This window comes from Mustela erminea, chromosome 6 (genome assembly GCF_009829155.1).
Source record: "Mustela erminea isolate mMusErm1 chromosome 6, mMusErm1.Pri, whole genome shotgun sequence".
In the NCBI taxonomy this organism is placed as follows: Eukaryota; Metazoa; Chordata; class Mammalia; order Carnivora; family Mustelidae; genus Mustela; species Mustela erminea.
In genome coordinates this window covers 45,503,206-45,529,577 of record NC_045619.1, presented here as the reverse complement: position 1 = coordinate 45,529,577, position 26,372 = coordinate 45,503,206, and the positions used below count along the sequence as shown (strand labels likewise).

General features: G+C 45.1%; 1 protein-coding gene and 1 long non-coding RNA gene across 3 annotated transcripts in view; one reads left to right on the top strand and one right to left on the bottom strand.

The window, feature by feature from the left end:
• The window catches only part of TPH2 (tryptophan hydroxylase 2), a 97,927-nt gene that overhangs the window by 20,631 nt on the left and 50,924 nt on the right, over nt 1-26,372 (top strand). The window contains exons 6-7 of the mRNA XM_032347012.1: nt 12,632-12,828; nt 17,539-17,674. Of these exons, the coding sequence (XP_032202903.1) occupies nt 12,632-12,828; nt 17,539-17,674 (333 nt within the window). The remainder of the gene's footprint in view (nt 1-12,631; nt 12,829-17,538; nt 17,675-26,372) is intronic.
• On the bottom strand, nt 1,967-10,786 carry LOC116593132. 2 transcript variants are annotated; one of them, XR_004286768.1, is made up of 3 exons: nt 10,299-10,786; nt 6,169-6,850; nt 1,967-2,126 (listed from the first exon to the last, which is right to left on the bottom strand). It is a non-coding gene; the product is annotated as an uncharacterized LOC116593132 (long non-coding RNA). The 2 variants fall into 2 exon arrangements; XR_004286769.1 differs by lacking the exon at nt 10,299-10,786 and adding an exon at nt 9,866-9,943.

The following is a 26,372-nucleotide window of genomic DNA, read 5'->3' as shown; positions in this document are numbered from 1 at the left end:
GAGCAGTCACAGAACGGAGACTCGGCATTTTAAAAAGTCATTCCCTTCACAGAATCTCCGCATATTTGAAATGCATGGTTCTTGTCTGTATTTAGTTCACTCCAGGCTTTAGAAAGCCAGGACTCAACTCAGCAGGGTTCGAGTCTCTGGCACTTCCCCGGCAGGCGTGTTGGGGGGGGCTCGGTGGGGCAGAGCCATGCCCCAGCCTGCTCAGTCATTCTGCCTGGCTCTGCCCGGTTCTGCCTGCTTCTTGTCCTGCCTGTCAGGGCCTGACCCCCGTGGGATAAATGATGGATGGAAATAAACACAGCTGGGCTGACGCTTGAAAAACGACTGCCAGGGATTTGTCCCTCTCTGGCTTTTTCTAGTCACTAGACTATTCATTTCTTGATTTTTTGATTTAACAGAATCGCACCCTTTTGTGATTCATTTGCTCTGAGCGTAAGTACACAGTTAAACAGAGACCCTAAAACAAAACAGTCCCGAATGCGGACTGGCATATTTGAAAAGTGCAATCGCCAACCCAGCAGGCTCATTCAATTTGGGGGAGCTTGTGAATATTCTACTCCGTTCCATCAGAGAGAGAGAGAGAGAGAGAGAGAGAGAAGCCTCTCATTCTGCACAGAGCGGAGAGGGTTCTAACTTCCTTTCCCTATCAAAGCAGAGGAAAGCCTTTTTTTTTGCCACCCTCCTCTCCCCCGACCCACAGCCCCAGATGCTCCATGTCCACAGGAAGCTCTCTGGGACAGAAGTGCCACGCACTCTAAGACACTGAATAGACACATCATAGGGAATGGATTTGCCTTCCACGCCAGCAGGAGGTCTTGTTTACAAGACTTGTGCTACAGGACTCTGTGGGAGTCACTCTAGTTTTGCAAAGAAGAGGAAGGAGGCAGATGATCCGGCGGCAAACAAAGGTAGGCTCCAGACGGTGAGTAGGACCGATCCTGGGTAGCGGATGCTGCCTGTGCCCGCCCATCCGTGGGCACCGCGTGGAGGCCTTCCCGACTCCCAGGTTCTTGTGACCAGTTAGCTTTCGTTTGAGCTGCAGGATTACGGACACCAAGTCTTTCCTAGGAGGCATGTGCAATTATTGCAACTTGCAGAACTGTAACTGGGGTGGCTCCACCTCTCCACCTTCCGAGAAATTTCCGTTGACCTTCGGATTTCTCATTTCATGCGAGAAGAGGCATGATTTATGGATCCTGCTTGGTTTCAGAAGCGAAAAGTGAAAAGAAATACATTACTAACAGGAGTTGTGAGTGCCACATTACCTATTTTTAGGTAGGCGAATCTTAATTGGAAACATCACAAACAGAAGGTGCAGGAAGGATGAAAGGGGCAAGTTACGCTTTCTTCCCAGGGAAGAACACTTAACTGGAAGGTTGCAAGTTTTTGTCTTTAATTCTACTTTTCGTATCGGTTTCATTGGCAGATGGGCACCTTGATGAATTGTGGGCTCTTGTGAGATGGGACCGAGATTTAATTTTTTTTTTTTGCCTCTTCCGCCTTTTTGAGAAGACGCACCTTAGAAGGCGAATATGTTTTCTCCCCGACGGAGCTAATTTTATCCCATTCCATTATCCCCCATTGATTTGCTTTCCCAGGTTTTGAATGAAACTGAGATATATGTGGCTGGCTTTTTGTGACTCCTGCATAAACACCAGTTGTTGATGCTTTAATTTCTCTGAAATGGAGCGGTAAATTGAAAAGTAGAACAAAACCAAATATTTGTTGTGCTGGGGTCATTTCCCAGATGACTGGAATGGTTTCTGAGGAAGGTCACATTAGGGTTTTCAAGAGGGCCTCTTCCATAGAACCTGAGTATCTTTTTCCACTCAAGAGGCCACCCCCTCCCCCGCCACCCACCTGCCCTTTTTTTCAATCCACATAGCAACTTCCCTTTTACATAGGTGGTATCATCCTCAAGTTAAAAAACGAGAGCAACAGAATTAAATGACCGGGTTTTATAAAAGCTACTCTGTTCTCTACAGAGTTCTCAGCATATTTGAAATGCACAGTTCTTCAAAGTATTTAAAAGATGTCAGGCTTTATGGAAGAATCATTTTCATGCCAAATGTTTCTTTTTACCTGAAGTTCAGCTCAGTGGCTGAAAGGAAGCGAGCCTGAGAATGGAAAGAAAGACAAAAGGGAAAATTGATTTGGAAAAGGTTTCTCTTTTTCATTTTTGGAGCTTGGCGGGTTTTTTAGATGTGCGTGAATGCCTCAGTAGGATGTTGTCTGATTATAACGCGGCTCCTACAGCTGGGGAAAACATTAGCACAGTATGGCCCTGTGTCACTTCCTGACAAGGATAGGGGTTGCACCAGGTTCTAACGCCGTTCTCAGGGAATGAGGTAGGGGCATTTTACTTTAAAATGATTTCCATGAATGTGAAGGGCTGAAATTACTTTCCACAAGTTCTGTCTGAGAGGTGAATGGATTCACACAGAAGAGCACTGTTTTGTCATCTCCAGGCCGATTCCCGACCCTGCAGGGAAGGGATGAAATTGCATTCATTCCTGGACGCCTGGAGGAAGGGATCCAGCTAAACTGAGTAGCGTTAGGTGTTAGGCATGGCAGGGGTAGGGGGGTGGGGTGGGGGGGCGGGTTTGCCGATGACATCACCTGATCTTTGCAGTGTTGTGTGGTTGTCTTATTTCCCTGAGTTTCAAATGTGGAAATGGAGGCCAAACTCAATGCTTCATACACATTAGTACTCAGTACCTTGCACTGAGGTGTGTTGGTTAAGAGTGGGGGTCTCTAGAGCTTGCCCTCTGTAATCCGAGTCCCAGCAGTGCCTCTTACCAGCTGTTTGATCTTAGATTACTGTGCGTGAGCCTCAGTTTCCTTCACCATAAAATAGGGAGACTAATAGTTATTTAATCACTCTGTAAGGTGAGCAGTATATGACATTCTCCAGGTGAGGTGCTATTATATTGTTATTGTTTATATTGCTATTGTTACAGGTAGATGAATGGATGGATGCTATTATTAATTTCCTTAGGGCCATGACCTGTAGGGTAACCACACTCCCTCACCCACCACTTTATATAAGACATTGCAGGGGTCCAGTAGTTAGCAACATCCAGTCCCTGTTGGCCAGGGAGCAAGATGGGTGGGATTAAATCTGGAGGCCTTGGAGCCCCCAGCCTGGGTCTCTCCATATCCATGCCCTGAGATTGTTGGCTGCTATTGCATTTCAGCTCATTTCTGGATTGCATTTTTTTGAGTTCCCCTTCCTTTTGTGTGTTGAACATGCACGTAGCGATGGATGTGAGACCCATTGTTGTGGCTGTTCATAGTTAATTTCATGATGGTTTTTGTGGAAGAAAATCACTCCTCTAGAATGTGAAGAGGGCTTTCTGCAAGGTGAGAAAATAGTGGGAAGCCCTATCCTGGGGTGCACGGGACAAATAAAAACAAATAATTTCCAGGAGTTAAATTTTCACTCTCCCTGAGGCTCCCAAGGTGTACTAGTTTATTTTCATTATGTCTTCTGTAAAGGCAGCACCAATATTAACAATGTGAACAAAACAAACTAACGTTTTTGTTTGCTACCATCTGAAAGTTCCTTAGGGCCCAAAGACTCATTTGCGAAAATTCATGTGTGCAAAACTCATTTGCAAAAGCAAATAAAATATGTGATCACAAATGCTCTTTACCTGACTGGCCTAGGGGACTAGCTGAAAATGAGTTTGTGCCTTTACGTCTACCCTGTGGTGTGGCATAGCTGTCTCGGTCTGCCCGATCTCCTTACCAAATGACCCTCAACGAGCCACGTTATTTATGTCAGACAACTCAACGGTTTGAAATCTGGATATAGCTCAGACGGCTGTTATGTCACTGTACTGATTTGTGAGTTTCCTTTTTGAAAAATTGCATTTGATCATCATGCTCTGTAGCTTTGGAAACATCTTTGCAAGTTCATTCCGTAAGAAGTCCAGCAAAGGAAACATCTTTGTGTTCAGCCAAGTTTGGCTTTTATGTCCCTTTGGGTTTGCATATGCTGCTTTCTTTCCTCATGAAAACTGTGGCTACAAGTATAGGATATGCCTAGGAAGACTGAATTAAGAAAATTAGAAAAAAAGAAACACTTACATATAAAGTATGTAGTACATGAGGATAATCAGGAGCTACCAGAAAACTTACTAATATTTCAAAGTCTTTGGACTTGCTTCTTTCATAGCAATTAAAATATGAAGCAGGGATGAAGTAAGACAAATGTATATCTGTCTGGCTTTGTGATACACCACTATAATTCTTCTTAACCTTTATTTGTTTATTTTTAAAAGATTTTATTTATTTATTTGATGGAGAGAGGGGTCACAAGTAGGCAGAGAGGCAGGCAGAGAGAGAGGAGGAAGCAGACTCCCTGTGGAGCAGAGAGCCCGATGTGGGGTTTGATCCCAGGACCCTGGGATCATGACCTGAGCCGAAGGCAGAGGCTCAACCCACTGAGCCACTCAGGCACCCCTCTTCTTAACCTTTAAATATGTGGCTTGTTTCAGCTGGATTGATTTACTTATTTGACAAATAATATTTGTTGGACACCTATATATTCCAGACTCTGGTCTGGGTAGCAGGGATATAAAAATGAACGAGCAAACAAAAATCCCCTGCCTTGAAGGAACGTACCTGGTAATGGGGGAATAGATTTAGCAGACTAATATTTTGGATCTATTACTCCCTGTGCCCTGCCCCGCCTGGATTATTGACACTATTTCATCATAAAGATATTGACTGTCCTTTATGGTCTGAATTCTGAAGTGTAACTTTATCAAATGCAGGAGACTTACACTTTTCTCATTGACTTTTGGAAATCAGTAGAAAAAATGGCATTTGCTTTCTGGTTAAACTTTAATGGAATCCATGGACTTCACTTAGGTTTTGTTTTGTTTATCCTGGCTTGTGTCAACATAGTTTCTAGTCTCAGAGGTGTCAGCCATCTTCCTGCTGAACTCCCACTGACCAGACAGCTCTCTGCTCGAGACACCTGGTTGCAGGTGATACTGTTTCATGAAGGTGGGACCAACTGGCACGGTACTAGGTGGCATTGTGGTCACCAGTTACATGAGGTTACAAGTACTGATGGAAATTTCTGTGTACTAGTATGTCACTTCAGTTGTGAGACGTGGAACAAAGGCTTGGTAACAATCGATAGTAAATTTAGTGAATGATGAATATTTCTTTAAAAAGTATCACATGGTGGGGGGGGGCACCTCAGTGTCTCCAATTCGTTAAGCATCTGCCTTCAGCTCAGGTCATGATCTTGGGGTCCTGGGATGGAGCTCCGCACCTAGCCCTCTGCTCAGTGGGCAGTCTGCTTCTCCCTCTCCCTCTGCCTCTCCCTTCTGCTCATGCTCTCCCTCTCTCAAATAAATAAAATCTTTAAAAAATAACATTGGATTGAAATAAAGACTATTCTTATGATGTTAGAATAATGTCAATCTCCTCTTCTATTTTCTTATGTTTCCTTGCATGGCAAGGAAAGAGGATGAATTACAGATAGCTCCCTGAAAATTACGCAGAATTCTGGGTATGCGCATTGGGGAGGCAGGACGTGCATGTGTCATAAGTCAAGAAGGAACAAAGATAGAGACCTCCTGCCTTCACGTTTCCATGCTCTTTCTCCAAAGGCCCTGTCCAGACCCTTAGAGGAGCTGCTAATTGCTAATGAGTTGCAAAGTTGATGGGGTTTTACATTTCATCTGTTCTCATTTCCCTTCTGCAAACCCCCAGGTGGAAGTGTCAATCAAGAGAGAACTGCCTAAGGTAGGGAAGGAAGAAAAGATGAGGCAGAGCTGAGAGGGACAGTCTATCCCAGGCAGATAAACAGCTGTTGACTAAGTGAGGCATCTCCTGGCCCGAGGAACATGTAATGAAATCAAATAAAAAATGAGTTCATTCCTAACTGCTTCTATCAGATTCACCCACCCCCTTAACGGATTCTCTGTTTACCTTCTGCTCTGGTTGGGTCTTGCCTCTGAGGAGACCCAACTGTTTAAAAGAACACAGTCCGCCTTGTGCTGCAGCCAGTAGTCTTGCCATCTCCATGTAAATACTGTCAACGGCAGCCTGTCACATTGTCCTCCACGGACTATGTGAACTGCTTCCCAGCGCTGGGGTTCTTCTAACCATAATGCAAACAAAGAAACTGCATCTCACCTGTGAAATTCTAGCAGCAAGGCCTCCAGCAGACAGCCAGGATGTGCCACTGTAATCAAATATTTTCCAATCTCCCAAATTAGGGGAAAAAAAAAAAGGTAGAAGAAAAGTCCAGCCTTGTGGTTGGACCTGCTGGAGGAGAAGATCAAAGAAATCGTTAAATAAAATGAAATGAAAGGGTTACTGCTTCTTCATGTGGCTAAAGAAAGAACTCCCACAATTTCAGCCTTAGTGGGGTACGTGTCCTTGGATGTCAGGATCCACAACATGTTTGTTAAACAACTTGAACAAGCTCGGAACTTAGAACTATAAAGGTACCTTTGCCCCTGCAATGTCCATCTGGGGGGGACAGGACAGGTTTTTCAGGATCATCCCCCTGCCTCCAGGAAGAGTAGCATTCCACTTCACAGGCAGAAAAACGCCTCCCACAGCTTTCAGTATTTCTCAAGAAAGTTCTTCGTCCTCTCTGAGTAACCTACTGCATCAGGGACTTTTCCCATTGTCAAGCCTCGATTTCTGTGGTGACCACTGTCATGCTTTTTCCAGTTCCATCTTCACCGAACGCTGGTTCCCTGTCGAGTTTCTAAAGCCTTAGTTTACCATTCTTTGGCACGAGGGCTGAGTCTGCAGTGAGTAGAAGCTACTGAAAGTCGCATCTGTTTCCCTCCAGTGATTTAGGGATCTGTGAATAATAATTTTGGTGGTTATTGAGAATTCTGGAATCCCAACTAATTCCATATAAATGGAGGAGACTCCCTAAAGATCTAATTATAATATTTACATGTCATTAGTTTGTTGAGAAGTCTCATGTTGTTGGGGTTTATTCCAACGGCAAAATGGTTTTATTTTTCCCACTCGCTGCTTTCAACTGCATTGTGTTGAATTCTACTTTCCTGCTGGGAAGCAAGTTCCTTAGCAACATCTAATTTGCTGTCATTTTCAATTATTAGTGTAGTCTCATTTGGGTATTTAAGGCCTCGTCCCATTCATTTAAAAAAAAGATTAATCTCAAATTTGATGCGAAGTGTATCCTCCGGCCCCGCCCTCTGTTATTTGGAGGGAATGCGTCTGTGTGTAAGATGTGTGTGTGTGCTGGCTCTGAGACCTCCTCCCTTCTCTCTTCCATGACCTCGCTTCCCTGGAGTTGGAAGCCGAGAGGAGGGAGGAAGGCGGCTGAGAGCTTTTTACAGGGTTGTTAGAATATCGGTGATGGGCAGACTGCAGGCCACACTCACGCTGGCTTAGACAGATTCTCTCTGATGGGCTGGTCTCTGTGGAAAGGGTCTCTGCAGAGTGTTTTTTATAGCTTCTTAGGCCAGCACCCTTCCCTCTGTCTCTCTATAGACATGCACCCTGCATCCCTGTGGCCTTGGCAGTGGTCATGCCACTGACCCTTTCTCTAGGTTGTGCACACTATAGAGCTTGGGAACCCCTCACAGAGCCAGAGTGATGGAAGTGATGGGAGCCCCTTCTGTCTCCTGAGAGCTGAGCAGAACAGTTCCCTTTTCCTCCCAGGCACATCATATTGGATTCCACAGAAATCTCTAGAGTTTACAAGGCATCTGACTTCATATTCATGTGAACCTCAAATGTCAGAGGACACCTGTCCGACTTCCTCTTCTACTTCTACTTTCTATCTCAGAGCACTATATTCCTAGCTTCCTGATACCCTCATGTCTTTCTCCTGCTTTAGTCTGGTGGCCATAGCAGGAGGGTCCGGGGTGCTGCTGCTCAGCTGTGGTCCAGGTTGGAAATGTGATGTCAGGCCCCACTTCTCCTGGGCAGTTCTCCTAAATGATTGTCATGGTGCAGTCTACTCTCCTCACTGTGGGGAGGGGAAAGAACCTGCCCTCTCCCTTAAACACTGGCCTTCCCTGAAATCCTGTGCCTCTCTTATTTTGTTAGACTAGTGGAGGAGTTTGTGGTGGGTAGAAAGGGTGGTTGGACAGAATTTATTTTTTAAGATATTTTATCTTGAAGTAATCTCTACACCTAGGGTGGGGCTTGATTTACAACCCTGAGCACAAGAGTCACATATTCTAGCCAGGTACCCCTGAGAGAACTTATGTAGTGGTAGGGCCATTCCTGCAGTCTCCTTTTTTTTTTTTTTTTTTAAATTTTTAAGGTTTATTTATTTGAGAGAGAGAGAGAGAGCATGTACATGAGCAGGGGGAAAGGCAGAGGGACATGGAGAGAGAGAATCCTCAAGCAGACTCCCCACTGAGTGTGGAGACTGAGACAGGGCTTGATCTCACTGGCCTAAGCTGAAATCAAGAGTTGGCTGCTTAACCAACTGAGCCACCCAGGAGTTGCTCTGCTGACTCTTTTTAAAAAAATTTTATTTATTTATTTGACACACAGAGAGAGAGAGAGAGAGATCACAAGTAGGCAGAGCAGCAGGCAGAGAGAGAGGGGGAAGCAGGCTCCCTGCTGAGCAGAGAGCCCGATGCGGGGCTCAATCCCAGGACCCTGAGATCATGACTTGAGCTGAAGGCAGAGGCTTAACCCACTGAGCCACTCAGGCACCCTTTGCTCTGCTGACTCTTAATAACCTGGCTGACTCTAGCTGCTGGGGGCTTTCTCTAGAATGTGAAGTACTTGAGTGACTTTGATTTGGGGCCAGAGGAGAGTTTTAGGATGCTGAAGAATGACCCTCCTGTCATTCTTCTCATATACAATTCACACCAAAACACCTTAATCCATGACAAGGGCAAAGAAGGGCAATGCATTCTGTTTTTCCCATGACCACAATTTTTATGTTTCCAAATGTCAAATATCAATGTTTTAAAAACATACATGCAGGGGCGCCTGGATGGCTCAGTGGGTTAGGCCACTGCCTTCGGCTCGGGTCGTGATCCCGGGGTCCTGGGATCGAGTCCCGCATCGGGCTCTCTGCTCGGCGGGGAGCCTGCTTCCTCCTCTCTCTCTCTGCCTGCCTCTCTGCCTACTTGTGATCTCTCTCTGTCAAATAAATAAATAAATTCTTAAAAACAACAACAACAACAAAAAAAGCATACATACATTCCTAGTGCCCCAACCACTATCTCTGATCTTACTGAGAGAAATTAATAAGTGAGTAAATATGGAAGAACTTTCCATGATCTACAAATGCAGCAAGTACCATGATTACATGTGGTTATATGAGATTTTCTATGTATAAATACACATACCTATAAGCCTTATTCGGCTTGATATATGAAAATAGGTTGGTTTCTGGAATACGTAATTTATTTCTTTGGTATACACCAAACAATTAAGACTACAACCAGTCTTGATCCAGACTGACTGGGTTTTAAGCCTGGCCCCATGATTTTAGGCACACACCTTAATTTCTCTGAGCCTCAGTTTCTTCATGTGTAAATGGGGATAATAATAGTGTGTACCTCACAGAGTTGTGAGAATCAAGTGGATTTATTTATAAAAACAATACTTAAAAAGCCTTAGAAAAATGGCCCATAGTGAACTCTCAAAGATGGGTTTTTATTATATAATCTTATTAGCTGCAGAGAAAAATAGGAAATTTCTTATTTTTTTCTTCAATCTTGGTATTTTGGCTATTAATCAGAGAAATAAAATGGATAAAGTTAGCATTTACTTTGTGATGAAGTTGACTTTTAAACATCTGCCTTCAAGAGTGACCCGGGGCTAGTGGCTGGAGTGGAACGAGAAAGCTCCAGACGGCCAGAGTCAGACTTACCTGCTATCAGGGTAGCAGTCACATACACAGGCGTGGAGACTCAGAGACCAGGCCAGTGAGCCACTCAGGCAGGACAGACAAGGGTTGCGGGATGGGGGGTGGGGGGGTGGGGGAGTAGGGCAGGTAGGGTGGGTAGGGGAGTGGTGGGGATGAAAATGTACCCTGACCATGCTGGAAATTCGTTATTAAGTAACAGATCTGTAAAGCTCTTTGCTCCCATTCCAGCTCACACTCGCTTTCCTTCTGTTGCTTGCTCTTGGCTATATTCAGCTCCCCTCTGAAATGCCGAAGGTTTTGCAGATTCATATCCAGGGGAAAAGTTTGACCTAACGATTCTTTTCAAATGGCTTCTCAATATTTCATTTACTGTTTCAGCCTCATCGCCTTCCTGCCTCATGCTCGTGCCCAGCTCTTATTAGCTTTATTGGCTTACCTGACTCCAATTGATTTCGTTGAATTTTCTGGAACTGGAGGCAGACCGTTTATATATTTATTTCCTTGCATCCTTTCTATTTTTATCTTCCCATTTCAAGCTTTCATTCTAAACTTATCACAGATGCTAAGCCTTAGCAGTCTTGATCTTCTCAGCAAATATTTGCCAGGTTGTAATTTTTTATTTGTTATCAACAGCCAAATTTAAACAAGGCTAATCTCTTTCTAATTTGGTTTGCGTGAGCCCCACTCTTGGTACTTAGAGAAAGCAAATGCTAATTTCTTTTTCTTTCTTAAGTGTGTTCTTCCCTTATCCCTCATATACTACAGTTCTATTTTTTTTTTAAATAAAAATAATTTGGGGCAGTAGGAACCACATTTGGACTTCAAGTTTAAACAGAAAGCATTTTGGCACAAGCACCCTGAAGTATAGAGATGGTTGGGGGAGGGTGGGGGATCTGTGTGTTAGCTTAATCTTGTTAATGTCCATTTTCCCTTTTCCACTGCCTTGGTGGGGGAAGGCGTGGAGGCGGGGCGCTGGGGGGGGTGGGTGTGGGGCGGCGGGAGGGGGGTACTCCGGGTGGTCCCAGCTTGTTGAAGGGGTCCTGCAGCTGCTGCAGCCGTGAGTGGCAGTTGGTGCCCGCTCTTGGGTTCCTGTGGCGGCTGCCTGCTGCAGGCTGGGTTCTGTAGATGGCCGAGGTAGCATTCCTAGTTTCATGTGTGTCTATTTGGACTTCCATATGTTGTATGTACATATCTGCCGAAGGAACTTCTGCCGCATGGCCAGGGTAGGCAGCGGGGGAGGGGAGGAGTGCTGCAGGTGGCTGTTGAGGATGTCTTGAGAGGTTTTTCAAAACCCTAATTTCACTTTTAAAATAGGTTTCTTAGTCAGAGGCTAAATTCAGATTCAGGTCTGTCAAACAATAGCTTGCAAAAGCACATGTCCATACTGCCTTTGTTCTACTGTCCATCCCCGTCCCCCCCGCACCTCCCCCCCACGCCCCAAGCTGTTTCCTGCTCATGGCTGCTGGTTGCTATTAAAACAACATTCCCTCCATCACCTTTCTGTCCAGGAACTTGCAGATCCTACCTGGCCCATGAGGCTCAGCCTCCTCCAGGAAGCTCTCCATACCCTTTCCAGTCTCGAGCCACCTCTCACTATTCTGACCTAGGAGTCCGCACACTGTGGCTTGTAGGTCAGCTCTAGCCAACTGTCTGTTTTTGTAATGCAGCTGTGATGAGGATACAACGATGTTCATTTGTTTACATGTTCATTTCTGGCTGTCTTTGAGAAATAATGGCAGAATTCAACAGTTGTGACAGAGACCAGGTGGCACACAAAAACTTAAGATATTTAGTTTGCTTTCTGAACCTTTGCAGAAGAGGTTTTCTGACCCCTCTGCTAAAGTGAGAAAGCTTAATGTATGACCCTCCCAGCATGATGGGTAATGAATTCCCCTATTGTGCATTGTGCAAAGTTCTCACTTTAGAATTCAGTACAGTTTATTTATTTATTTTTAAAGATTGTGTTCTCTCTGTCTGTCAAATAAATACCATCAGGTGGAGGGAAAGGCAGAGGGAGAGAGAGAAGCAGGCTCTCCGCCAAGCAGGGAGCCTGATGTGGGACTCGATCCCAGGACCCTGGGATCATGACCTGAGCTGAAGGCAGTGGCTTAACTGAGACACTCAGGCACCCCAGCTTTTTTTTTTTTTTTTTAAAGATTTTATATTTATATACCCTCCACACCCAATGTGGAGCTCAAATTCACAACCCTGAATTCAAGAGTCACATGCTCTATTTACTGAGCCAGCGAGGCACCCCAAGAATTTAGTATAGTTTTTTTTTGTTTGTTTTTCATAGTTCCCAGACATTTTACTCACTGAACGAAAAATCTCAAAATTACACTTGGAGATTGGGGCGGTTTCCCCACAAGGACAGAGAGAACCCACAGGCAATTTCATTTTCTAGAGGCAACATCTGTTTATTGACTTCAGTAGGTGACTACAGAAAAGGCTTCCAGAGCATAGCTTTGTACCCAAACCAGTTTCTTCCAACCCAGAGCTCTTATTCATTACTGATCTCAGTGTAAGTACATAAGTCTTGTCAAATTTCCATAGGGTTGTGTGAAGATGTAACTTAACCAAATCATTTGTATGGAAGTCCAAATATACAAAATTAAAAGTTACCATTTATTTAAAAAATAATTCTGCATGGGATCCTTTTAGACACTCAATGTCCCACTTTACAAGAACTTGACTAATGGTAGGTATGCAATGAGATGTTTAACTCTGTTCCAGAGCTAGAGTCATTCACTGGTCTTCTCTCCCGCCCAGCGGCCAGCCCATCCCCAGGGTGGAGTACACAGAGGAAGAAACGAAGACGTGGGGCGTCGTGTTCCGCGAGCTCTCCAAGCTCTACCCCACTCATGCTTGTCGGGAGTATTTGAAAAACTTCCCTCTGCTGACTAAATACTGTGGCTACCGGGAGGACAATGTGCCTCAACTCCAAGATGTCTCCGTGTTTCTGAAAGGTAGGTCTTCACACAGGCTGTCTCTTGCCTTCCTAGCCAGCATCCTTGCTTGCCTCCCAAGGACACATGGTGCAGAAACGGCCCTTTCTACAAAAAAAAAGAAACACTCCCTTTGATTTAAAGAGAGGAGCACTGAACCATTGACTCCCCAGGGCCACCTGCAGGAAGCAGAGCAGAGACCGTGGGCAGGGAGAGGGACTCCGCTGTTCACACCGCTCAGGGGCTTTGGTGGGCTCTCTCGTGGTTGGCTGTTCTAGGTGGTAAACCCCAAAGGTTATTGGCAAGTTCAGCTTTGAGCTCTTTCTGATCCAGGAACTACTCTGTGGGGCTACGTGGGAATGGAATGACCTCGAAGGTGACATTTTATTTGCTTTGTTAAAAATTAGTATTGCATAAGAAATATCATGGATAATGTTGAACACTAGTGACTTTCCTTTGGGGGAAACCAGTCAGTTAATCAAAGAAATATTTTTATATATACGTGATACGCCAGGGGCTATTCTCATGCCTGATACAGTAGGCAACTAGATGAGACACAGTGTCAGCTCAAGTTCATGTCCTTGTGTGGTCACTCTCCTCACTGGCTCTCCTGGGATAGCAACGGGGGAAACTTGTAGGAGTGGCAGCAGGAAGCCCGGTTTCTTGGTGGCCCTGCTTCCTCCTCTGAGCTTCCCTGGGGTTGAGTTCCGGGTTCTCCATTCTTTCTTCTACCCCCGTCTCAAGTGTAGCAGTTGTAAAAGCAAAACCTTTGCTGCCCTTCTTCTTTCCCGGAACTGCCTTCCTCGCCTGTCTACCCTCCCATCTGTAACACTTCATTCTCTAGACTCCTCAGGCCCACCTCTCAGGAGCCCCTCTGAATTCCTCCCCACCCTCTCCACTAGGTAATCAGTCTTTGTTTTAGGTTCCTATTGCTGCTATAAGACAACACCACAAACTTCGTGACTTAAAATAAGAGAAATGTATTATCTTACTGTGCTGGAGATGGGAAGTTTAATACCAAGGTCTTGGCTGGGCTGCATTCCTTCCGGAGGGTTCTGTTTCCTTGCCTCTTTCAGCTTCTGGAGTCTACCTGCCTTCCTAGGCTCCTGGCCTTTTCCTTACGTGGCTCCGTCCTCTTGCTTCCTTTGTCACGTCTCCTCCTCGGATTCTGACCCTCCTGTGTCCCTTTTATGAGGATCCTCATGATTATCTCCGACATCTCCTGCGTAATCCGGGATAATCGCCCCCATCTGAAAATCCTTAACTTAATCACACCTGCAAAGCCCATTTTGCTGCATAGTCCAGGGTTCAGGCTGTGAGGTCACGGGCATCTTCGGAGGCTATGCCTCAGCTTGCTGCAGCCTCCACGTGGGGCCACTTCTAGCTTTGCTACTCATCGTCAGCCTGCCAACTGCCACCACCCAGACTGAGGTCCCTGTTCTACAACTTTCATGTCCGTATTTTCTCCCCTCCACTCTTTTGTCCTCTGCTTCCAGATGAAGCTTCCTAAAGTATCACTTCCTTCCAGACATCTCTGCTCAGAAGCTACCAGTGGTTCCCCTTTGATTTTTACTGGGGTTAGACTTTTTTTTTTTTTTTTTTTTTGTTCTTGTGGGCCAAGAGACAAATGGAGGCTCTTCTGTCAGTACTTCAATAACTATTTAAGTGTGACCGTTAAAAAAAAAATCTAAAAAGTATTTTTAGCTCATGGGGTACACACAACAAACTGGATTTGGACTATGGGCCATAGTTTGCTGATCTCTGGTTTATATGATCCTGTTCTGAACTGCTCAGCCTCAACTCAAGGCTCCAACCGGACTTTCCCAGATGGTGTGCTTCGACGATTTCGCCGTGCAAACCCTCCATTCTCCCTGTGGGCTCTCCATACCTGTGCCCAGGTTCTGTGGTTCTCTCCCTTGCTAGAAAAATCCTCCCTCCTCCACCTATCAAATTCTACCTATTCTTTAAGACTCAGAGCAAGTCCTGTCTCCTCTCTGAATCCTGATCCTAACAGTCCCCACAATCTTTCCCTCTCAGAGTTCCTCTGAGATCATGGGTGTATCAGGGGAGAAGGAGGCAGGGTCTGAGAGCAGGTATATGGAACCACGTCCAGCGCAATGGGAGAGCCCCATGTGTGTAAACACCATCCATGATATTTCTTACAACAGGAAAAAGACTGAGACCACTAATCAGTGTTGCTTAATTAGTGCCTAATTACATAATGCCTTATGTTGTTTAAGTGGCTTATGTTCTCCCTAACGGCCTTGCCTCTGGCGTGTCCCTTTTTATTTTCCACAGTTATGTGCATATTATAGATTTACCATGGGCTTGATTACTCATATATGGGAATTGATTTTTACTGCGTTGTTTCCAAAACCCCAGTAATTAGAATACCATCCCATAATTTTTGCCACATCTGTCTCCCAACTTAATATTTTTATGAGAGGCCATATGGTATAGCGTGGACTCTGGCTGCAGAATGCCTGTGCTGGGTCCCCACTCTGCCAGGTCTTGGCTGTGTGACCTCAGATGAGTTCTCATAACCTCTCTGTGCCTCAGTTTCTTCTCTGCAAATGGAGATTGTCATTTTATCTACCTCAAAATGTGGTTGGGACACTAACTGATATTGATATACCTAGAAGCCCTAAAGTTATTTCTTTAAAAAATCTTAATTTCCTTTTTTTTTTTTTTAAAGATTTTATTTATCTATTTGGCAGACAGAGATCACAAGTAGGCAGAGAGGCAGACAGAGAGAGAGAGGGAGAGGTAGGCTCTCTGCTGAGCCAAGAGCCCAATGTGGGGCTCTGTCCGGGGACCCTGAGATCATGATCTGAGCCGAAGGCAGAGGCTTAACCCACTGAGCCACCCAGGTGCCCCATTAATTTCCTTTTTTAATTTTTAACTTTTTAAAGATTTTATTTATTTGTTTGACAGAGAGAGAGAGAGAACACTAGTAAGGGGAGCATCAGGGAGAAGGAGAGGGAGAAGCAGGCTTCCCGCCGAGCAGGGAGTCCAATGAGGGGCTCAATCCCAGGACCCTGGGATCATTACTGAGCCTAAGGCAGACACTTAACTGACTGAGCCATGCAGGTGACCCTATATCTTTTATTTATTTATTTATTAAAATATTTGATTTATTTATTGAGAGAGTGTGAGAGCATGTGTGTGCAAGGAGTTAGAAGAAAGGCAGAGGGAGAGAATCTCAAGCAGATTCCTCGCATAACAAGGCAAGGCTCTGTCTCATGACCTGTGCGTTCATGACCTGAGTCCAAAGCAAGAGTTGGAGACTCAATACACTGAGTCACCCAGGCACCCCCTAAAGTTATTTCTTGACACATTTTAAGCATAGCAGAGTCTTGATTATTGCTGCTATTGTTCTTGCTGTTATTTTTCAAGACCTCTGTGAGCTGGACACGGGGAGCTCAGTCTGCATCATTCATTGGCACATAGCAAGTAAATGTGCGTGGTTTTTTTTTTTTTAATTTAATTTTATTATTTTTTGACTGACTCACTTTTAAATGCCTAATGTATTTAAAAAGGAAACTTCTTAAGCAATGATATCCACACATTCAAAGTTCTTGATGTGTTAGTTACATATTTTTTAAAAAAATTATGTAAAAATAAGATATATAAATTCAAATAAAGAACATTTCTCTATGTATCACCCCTCAGGTCCCTCATGTGGGATATACTGGTTTAATTGACATAAAATAGAAAAAGAAGAAAGTACACTTATCTTTTTGATATTCAGTAGGGAACAATCCAAAGTAAAAGCTTTTAGAATGAGCATAATATTGTTAGAATTATGGGTCTGAGGAGGCCTGAGAACAGGAATATTTTTCACATAGATACCAGAAATCCCAGGATGGGATTTATAAGCTTAATTGGTCCTTGCCTTTTAAAACCATTCTAACCATTCTGAGATGCTCTCCTAATGAGACGAGGTGTTCAGAATGGGAGCCTTCACGATGCTGGTGTCAGAGATAAGGGTAGCTCTTCTGTTGTAAATTTCCTGGGCTGTCACCACAAGCAAGCGTTAGGTAGCCCTTAAACCAAGAACACTGATGACCCCCAGCCTAATTGGGTTAGCTGTATAGGGCAGCTTCATACATCGTGTTGAGTTCTGCTTCTTTTGTCTCCTCCTCCCAGAAGCCAATAAAGCATATAGAGCTTTAGTGTACCTCTTCAAATGATAGTAATTAATATGATTGTTTTCATAATATCACAGAAAACAGCAACGTGGAATGAGGGAGGTAGCGGGTGTTGACAATAGAAAGCCATAGTGTGAACTGATTCCACAAGGCTTGTGAGGGGGCTGATTTAGCTGTGGGTGAACTTTACATAGACAGACAGCATGGGTGTGTCTTTGAGAAAGATACCAGGTAATATGTGGTAAACATCACTTTAATTGTAATCTTGTCCTGTGAATTTGAGCTTTCTTATCCTAATTCAGCTTCTGAATTTAAATCTTTAACATCTTTTTTTTCACCTTTCTTTCCATTTTAATGAATGTCTTGTTCCCCTGGAAACCATCATGCCGGAGTATATTTTAGTAATCAGAAGCCACAAACGTGATAGCTATTAACCGTAGATGTCATTCAACTGTCAAGGGTTTTAAAGACCTTGATTACTTTGTTTCTAGGATGTCCGTATAAATAATAGGACACCCTGCTTGGGCCCTCAAGTCCTGTTCAGTTAATGTTTAGTTGGCTCTTTCCGTTGTCATTTCAGAAAGATCGGGCTTCACTGTGAGGCCGGTGGCTGGATACCTGAGTCCACGAGACTTTCTGGCGGGACTGGCCTACAGGGTGTTCCACTGTACCCAGTACGTCCGGCATGGCTCAGACCCCCTCTACACCCCAGAACCGTGAGTACCCACATGGCATTCCTAGGCTGGATGGGGCCCACCGCTCTGTTAAGCGGCCCATGCTCACTCTACTTGAAAGCTACTCAGGCCCTCTTTTACCTGCAAAATAATTTCATCCAAGGGCTAGCGTGCTCACCCAAAGAGGCCAGTGCTCACTGAAAGATTGGATTCCTCAGCGGGGGACACAGTCCTCCAGTACGCTCACTTTGGTTTGTCTCTCTAACTTTATCCCAACACAGAACCTTTTGCTTTGGCCAAGCTGTTGATGCTATCGCTCCTTAAAACGGGTAATTTGTATAAAGCTACGATCCATAGAGACCATTAAATCAATGTTGAGTTTAAAGAATCAGGGCTCCCAAAATCCTAACGATAAGGACAAGCCTGACATGCCAGGGGGCTGTTCTTATCAACACACTTAATCCCCACGGTAGTCCCCTTGTGTAAATTATTTATTATTTCCGGTTTTACTGATGAGGAGAGGCAGGCACAAAGGGATAAGTCAACGTTGGCACAGCCAGGACTCACACCCTCTCTCGTGAGTTAAGGGCGTTCATACAGGCCCAACAAGGCACTTCTCAAGGCTCATTACTGATTTCTTCTCCCTTATTGTTTCTCATCCCTCCCCCAAACCAAGAACGTTGTGCTCTGCTCTTCCTGCCGTCTTTGTTTCTTGAACACTCCTCTAGTCCCACCCATCACTTCTAGATATATATGGGATTTGTGATTCTTCTTTGACTCTATCAGCTTTCCTGGAGAGAATCTACCTCAGGGGCTTTTATCCTTTCTCTCCTAGACAGTGGGTGGCCAAGTGTTGGATAAGCTGTGAACCCTCATGTGTTAATCATTTGGCCTTATCACACAAGGACTGTATCGTCTCCCAGGGTGAAACACTGGCCTGCTTTCTTAAGCTTACTGAACTTGCCAGTGCCTTTGAGCTCGACATGCATCTCATCTTCTCTGGGAAATACTCCCTTGCCATCCCCATGCACAACCACTCCTTCCTCAGCAAACCTGTCATTTGCTTTTCTCCTCATCCGTCTATCACATGTATTTAGCCTTGCTAGCTTTAAACATTTTAACTTGGGTCTTACGTTTTTGCTGAAATCATCAGCTACTTGAATATTTCTTTGTATGCTTTTTTAGAGAAAATGAATGAACCTTTATGGGGAGATTACTATGTGCTTGGTTGGTCTAGGAACAAGACAAGTCTCTGCTCTTCGGGGTGAATGAGTGGGAGTGGGAGACAGTGGGAAGTATACAAACACATAGGCAAGATGATATCAGTTACCAGTGCTTGGATGTGCTCAAGATGCTGGAAAGACAGATAAAGCAGGGTGAGGAAATGACCAGTAATGGACGGTGCTCTTTTGGATTGAGTCATCAGGGAAACCTCTTGGGAGGTCACATTCAAGCAGAGACCTCAATGTAAATACCTCCTGGTGGAATATTCCTGGTAGAGCAAGAGCCAAAGACTCTGAAGCTGGAAGTTATCATTGGATCTCTGCCCCCCTGGGCTCCATCTGAATGAGTCTCTACCACTAATCATACCCGAATTTGTTACCTACTGTTCTTCAGGACACTGGGGTTATCACTTCCCTTGTGATGCTTACTTAGAATAATTTTGTATTAATGGACTTCCACGATCTTCCCTGGGGAGCAGAGAGTCCTTGGAAGTTCAAGTGGTTGAGTAGCCTCTGGTGGTGGAAGTAGAGTCCCTGAATCTCCCCTTCTCCTGTTAGGGAGGCCAGAAGCTCACTGACCAGATAGGTCCCTGCCAGGTCACTACATTGCTTTTTTTTTTGGCTACTTTCAGCTTCCTGGAAAGTGTTTTCAGGGTAAACAAAGGTTACTTATAGGACTCAAGACATTCAGAAAAGAAATGCTTCTTATAGTGGAGTGAGTACTCAAAGGAGCATTGTCAGCGTTAGAAAGGCAATCTCTAAATCTAGCTCAGAGGGTTTACAAATGGCCCTGTTTACAAATAGCAGGCACTTTGTTAGTTCCTTTTGAATAACTGGCCCCCCGGGGACCTGTGATAGCGTGCCAATAGGTATGCAGAGAGAGAGGGCAAAGAAATGAGATTTTAGCCACAGAGGTCTATAAAATTTTGGGATAATGTGTTACATTCTTACCAAAGTACTTTCAGCCAATTCATTCAGCAAACATTTATGGGCAGTGTTAGCAGGGAGGTGCAGTGGATTCGAAGATGAATAAAATATAGCAGCTGTTTCTTAAAGTAGCTCACATTCTGGCAGGGGAGAAAGAAACATAAATAATTACGAAAGAGTGTGGTTGGGGTGATGACGAGGGTGTTAGAGAAGTACAGAGGAGGAAGGAGTCCTGAAAAGGCTTTTCAGAGAGGGTATAAACTGAGTAGGGGTCTGGAAGGGGGAGAATAGGAAACTGTTTTTGCCTAAGGCAGGGCGGGGAGGAAGGGGAAAGCTTTCAAGTTAAGGAAACAGCAAGTGAAAGTTTGGAGGCTCGAAAGAGGCATAAATGAGCAAGGCTGGTGACACCAGAGTGGCCAGAGCATAGGGTACGTGTTAGGGGCGGCATGTTTTCTTCAGGCCACAGTGTAAGGGATCATTTGTCGAACTAGGACATGTGGGCTAAATTCCGGAGGCACTAGGGAGCTATCCAAGGTTCTGAAGCATGATGGGATAATTGTGTCCGAGAAAGAGGACGGGGAGGGGCGGGGTTTGGTGGGTAGGGAAGCGTAAAGAATGAGCTAGGGGCACCTGGGTGGCTCAGTGGGTTAAAGCCTCTGCCTTCAGCTCAGGTCATGATCCTGGGGTCCTGGGATCGAGCCCTGAATCAAGCTCTCTGCTCAGCGGGGAGTCTGCTTCCTCCTCTCTCTGCCTACTTGTGTCTCTCTCTCTCTCAAATAAATAAATAAAATCTTAAAAAAAAATGAACTATTTGGAAAACCAGCAGGTGTTCCTGTTCCAGTGAAGGAATGTAGTTCATAGTTTCTTGAACTAGAAAAGAAAAGGTCAGTGAGATAGGACAAGAGGTCATCTATTTGAAAACAGCATCGTGATGGAATTAACAATATTTGGTGACTATAACGAGGGTGAGGAGAGGGTCCTCAAGGTAATGATGAAGTTCTTGAACCTAGGTGGGGTGAGGTTCGGAGCCGACGGCTAAAGAAAGAATTCTTAAGACGTCTCTGGTGCAAAAAGGTGGTTTATTAGAGCACGGGGACAGGACCCGTGGGCAGGCAGAGATGCGGCCGCCCCGGGTTGTGAGGGTAGGCATGTTATATACCCTACTGTTGGGGGAAGGTGAGGGGAAGGGAGGTTTCAGTGGAGTTTTCATATGCTAAAGGAGGCCTACAAGGTGCCAGGATGTTCCAGGCCTGCCGGAGGCCTTGCCCTTGCTGCTGGATCAATGTTGTCTTTAGACCAGCCATTAACATTAAGATAGTTGGGAGACTTTTTGGTGGGGTGTCACAATCCTGCTATCAATCGTCTTTGTTAGTGAGATTTAGGACATTTGTAAGCCAAGGGAGACTCCTGTCTAGCAGGATTGTGAGCTCTGCAAGTTAACTATTTGCTTATTGTTCATGGCAGTCAGGGCTGCCTGAGGGATGCTACACTTATGGAGGGGAAAGGGTGAAGAGGGGGTGCAAGGCGCCAGCTTTTGCTTTGTCCTCAGCCAGCCTCCTGCTCCCTCATCAGTAACACTGAGGTTTTAGATTGAGAAGCCGAGTGGTAGTTTGGTTTTTTTTTCTTTCTTTCTTTCTTTCTTTCTTTCTTTCTTTCTTTCTTTCTTTCTTTCTTTCTAATAATGACTGAGGCTATTGGAGCAGGATCAGTGTTGGAGAGAAGAGGGTAGAAAGGAGGAAAGAGAAGAGGAGGATTTGGGTTTGGGACGTGTTATTTTTGAGGTGCTCAAGGATAGGGTGTCCTGGAAAAGTCCCTGATAGTAGAAATAAGTGTCGGGAGTTCAGAAGTGAATTTAAAGCTTCCACTATAGATGTGAGTGTTTTCCTCTTCCATGACTCCTGTAAAGTTTTTTCGGCGAGATAAACACAACACCAGGTGAAGTGGGTGCAAGGCAAGATTTATTAAAAACACTCTCCGGCGAAGTTTCAGGGCTCAGGAGAAGGGGATCCAGGAAAGTTGCGGTGGGAGAAGATGGGCACCCTCGGGCGAGGTTCCGTGACTCTGGAAAGCAGAGTGGCGGAAGTCGCGCCCAAGGCAGGGAGGAGGGGGCTTTTAAGGGGTCTTGAGGGGAGCTCAGGGGTCTTTTGGCAAGTTTCCCTTATTCGGGTATCTCGCCTGCTCGTTGGGGTCCCATTGGTCCACTGGAGCCCGGGGCGGGGGTCTCAGATTCCTGCTTGGGCCTTTGTTCTCCTGTCCGAGCTCAGGTCTTGTGGTGGGAACTTTCGCCATCTTAAGTAGCCCTTTCTGCCAGCCCAACAACTCCCATCGCTACCCAGACACGACGAGGCTTAAGTCAGAGGGTGAAAACATGGGATTCACCTACTTGGGTTTTTTTGAACAGACTCTTTTTTTGGGAGAGCGGATTTTATGGCATTCATCTGTTTTGTGTGTGTGTAAGTTTCATTCGTTTTTTAAAATTATTATTTTATGAGTAGGTAATACACGTACATGATTCCGAATTCCAAACGTACCATGAACAACCTTCCCTGCTCCCTTACACCCACTTCACTTCCCCAGAGGTGACCACTGCTGCCAGTTTCCCCAGCACCTTCCAGAAATACACTATGCAGACACAATTCTCTGTAAAGAGCCCTTTAATCCAGATGTATCACCTCCTCTGAAATCCCTTCCCACCTGCAGCATTGAATGGATGGGACCCCATGCTGGGAGTGCTGTTTCCTGCCCAAGCACTTTTCCAGGCATTGTCTTTGTAATGAAGTCCCATTTCCTCAATTGAAAACCAAGGAGAGGGCAGATTCTTCAATTTGCGAAGTTCAACTTGGCCCCTGTGTTTGGTGCTTGTACTCTGCTTCCAAGTAACTGCCTTCAATTGCTGAACTGTTGTCCTGGAGGCAGCGCTAATGGGACATAGGTGAGCCCTCGAAGATGCCTGACACCGGTTGAAATGAGAGGGAAAGCCCCAAAAAGACATTATCTGCAAAAAAGAATTTTATTTTCCTTTTCAGTCTGGGGAGAATGTATTTTGAGATCCTAGCTTTCAACAAATATTGGGTTTTAAATGTGTCTTTGGCCTGTTATTCACAATTTACATTTGAAAGACTCTTGTATTCCCTAAACTTGGCAGAGAGTGAGACTTTAATTTAAAAAGCGCTGGCAGATTGGATTGGTTCCCCGGAGAAAGTTTTCTGGCCCAGCGGACAGCAGTGAAAGTTGTGGAGAGTCAATGATTCTTGGTTTTCTTGGTGGGAGGACTTGCTTTTCCATGTGTTTCTACCTAGACTGAAAGGCCACTGATTTTTCTAGAAGTGGAGAGCCATCTTTCCTCCCTTCCTCGGCGCCCGAGGCCAGGGCTGTGATTCTGCACTTTGTTGTTGCATGGCTGTCTGCTTTGATCAACTGTGATCACATGCAACTTTGCCCCTAATGGAGTATTGAAGTGTGTAAATAATTTCCTTTATGTAAATCAATTGGGTCAAATTCAAGGTTATTCCAGAAGTAATAATATTATTGTTAGGTCCGTAATCAAAGGAGCGAGACTGATACAAAGCGAAGGTCAAGCAAAGTTTTATTTTGCACCAAGCATAGAGAATCAAACCGACCTCTTACAGAGAGGGCGACCCCTCCCTGCCTTACAGACTAACTTTGTTTTTTTTTTTTTTTAAGATTTTATTTTTTTGACAGAGATCAGAAGTAGATGGAGAGGCAGAGAGAGAGAGAGAGAGAGAGAGAGAGAGAGAGAAGCAGGCTCCTTGCTGAGCAGAGAGCCCCATGCAGGACTCGATCCCAGGACCCTGAGATCATGACCTGAGCTGAAGACAGCTGCTTAACCCACTGAGCCACCCAGGCGCCCGACAGACTAATTTTTATAGAGCAAAGGCCATGTGGTTGGGCCTGGCCACACACAGATGGCCAATAAGATTGCAACACACAGAGAAAGCTGCACAGTCATGGTTGGTCATACACGGGTGGTCAACTGAATCACAGTTCACCCCATAGTAGCTATTTGAATTAGCCTATCACCTTGGTCAGAATTTTGGGCGCCCAAAAGGCACCCAAAACACAAGGCCCACACTTCTTGGTAGCTAGGGAGACAGTATGTGCACCCCACTGATTGGATGTCTCCTCCTGGCCAGACTCATCTCTGCATCTGGGTTCTGTTATCTCTACCTGACCTGACCCACCCTTATATTTGGGCTCTGTTATCTGGGACTGGTGACCATATTTTACTGGTTTCCTGGACTTGCTTTTAAGTAGGTTCCCCTGTGGGGGTGGGCAGGGTCAGTTTAAGTTTTACTGCATAAACAACAAAATCACTGTTTAACCGGATGGAATCGCTCTGGCTAAATAGGCCCTTACAATTATTATTCCAGAATATATAATATTATATATATATATATATAAAATATAATAATGTTCCAGAAATAATAATAAAAATGAGTCCTTCTCACTCTGAGGAATGAGAGGGAAAGATACAGAGTTCCAAGTCGCCTAGGTGTGTGAACATGACCTGGCCCATGAATGGTAGCAGAAGGGTCATTTGAGAAGGTCCACCATCTCCACGTCTCCTCTCTGCCTCTTGGGGAAATCCACAGTGGCTGTGTCTTCTCACACCCTCTGGCCACCTCATCTTTTAGAAGAGGATTTCTCTTCCTCAGCCCTATTGATATTTTGGGCCAGCTAATTCTTTGTTGTGGGGGCTGTCTTGTGCATTGTAGGATGATTAAGAGCATGTCTGGCCCCTAGCCACTAGATGTCAAGAGCACCCTTCCACTTAACCACAGATGTCTGCACATATTGCCAAATGTCCCCTGAGGGGGGCAACACTGCTCCCAGGGAGAATCACTGTTCTAGAAGAAATTTGATGGGTCATGTTAACGTTGTTGGTCTGTCTACCAATTATTGTTTTCTTTCTTTTTTTTCTAAAGATTTTATTTATTTATTTAAGAGAGAGAGGGAGAGAGAGAGAGAGCCCACAAGCAGGGGGACAGAGATGGGGAGTGGGTCAGGGAAGGAAAGAGAGAGAAGCAGTCTCCCTGCTGAGCAGGAAGCCCAATATGGGGCTCTATCCCAGGACCCCAGGCCTCGACAGAGCCATCCAGGTGCCCCTAATTACTGCTTTATTTTCTCTTTGAAGCAGTCTGTAGACCCTGTTTCCTTTCTGAAACACAAATGCAGTATAGAATTCCCTTGTTTAACTTGTTTTTTGTTGCAAATAGAGAATAAAGTCTGATCTCATCAAACCATATCTTCTGCTTCTCTTTTGCCTCCTCCAAAACCGCATGCCCCAGCCACACCGAACTTCTCACCATCCCAGTGATCCTCCTGGTTCATGCCTTCACCCTTTTGTGCAGGGAGTTCATTTGGCCTGGAGTGACTCCAGTAAAATCCTCTTAATTCTCTAGGGTTAGAGCTCAGTCACAGCCTTCTCTGTGGAAATTTGTCTGGGCGGAGCTTGGTGTTCCTGTAACACTTTGCCTTCTATGTTAGTACTTACAATGCAGAGTAGTTATTATCTGTTCATGTCTCAGTCTCCTTCATAGGACTATAATGAACCCAAAGTCAGTTAACAAAGGCAATGCAGAAACAAGGAGATCAGACCGAGGTTGCAGGGGATCCCTAAACCTGGCACATAAGGTGAGAACTGAGTCCTTGGCGGGTGAAGCCGTGAATGGCACTGCCACCAGGATGTGTCAGGCTCAGGGTCTACTCAGAGACCCAACCTGGGATCCGTGGAGGGAGGGAGTACAGAGGACTAAGTGCTGTGGAGTTATTGGAAGTCCTGGGCCTGCAGGCTGGGGTGGTCAGACCTCTTTCTGAAAGGCTACAGCCCTGTACTGGGGAGTGCCCTCCACCCGCCCCAGTAGCTTTACTCGGATTTCAGGGACTGATCTGGACACCTCTCCAGGATTAAGGCATTTTTGCACATTCAGTGTCTTCAGGTAAAATCCTGAACCTTTGCGGGTGGGTTTAGGGGCAGCCACTGCAGCTGAGAGGGCTGGGAGTCCTCTCTTCCATGTGCCCAGTAAGGGGAAACCTATTCTGCTCCTCTCTTTTGTTTTGGGAGAAAGATGGTTTCAGAATAAGAAGGTGATTATTCACTGTGAACCTGAAGAAGAGGGACAAAAGGAAATGTGCAAGTTGTCCCCACCTCCCCCTTAGTCAAACGAGAGAAAAAGAGTCAGGGAGGGAAGGAAGGAAAGAACGAGAGAAGGAGAGAGAGAAGGAATGAAACTGCACTTTTCAGGGTGCTAAAAAAGTATATTTTCTCCCCTTTGGGTAACTAATCCTAAATATTGTCCCACTTAAAAGGCAGGGAAGCTCATGGCCCTAGCTTTCACAAGAATGTCATTCTGTAACATGTTCTAAATTCTATTTGAACTAATACCTAAATTACTGCATTAAGAAGTTCGCTGAGATTGACACTGATGCAGGCCCCCCAGGGGCAGCCATGTGCATGGGTGTGTCGTCCACATCTGGTATGAGTGGGTAACCCTCCCCCAGAGAGGAGTATGGACCACCAGAGAGGTAGTGGAATCTCTGGATTTGTCTGTCAAAGCTTCTTGCTGGAC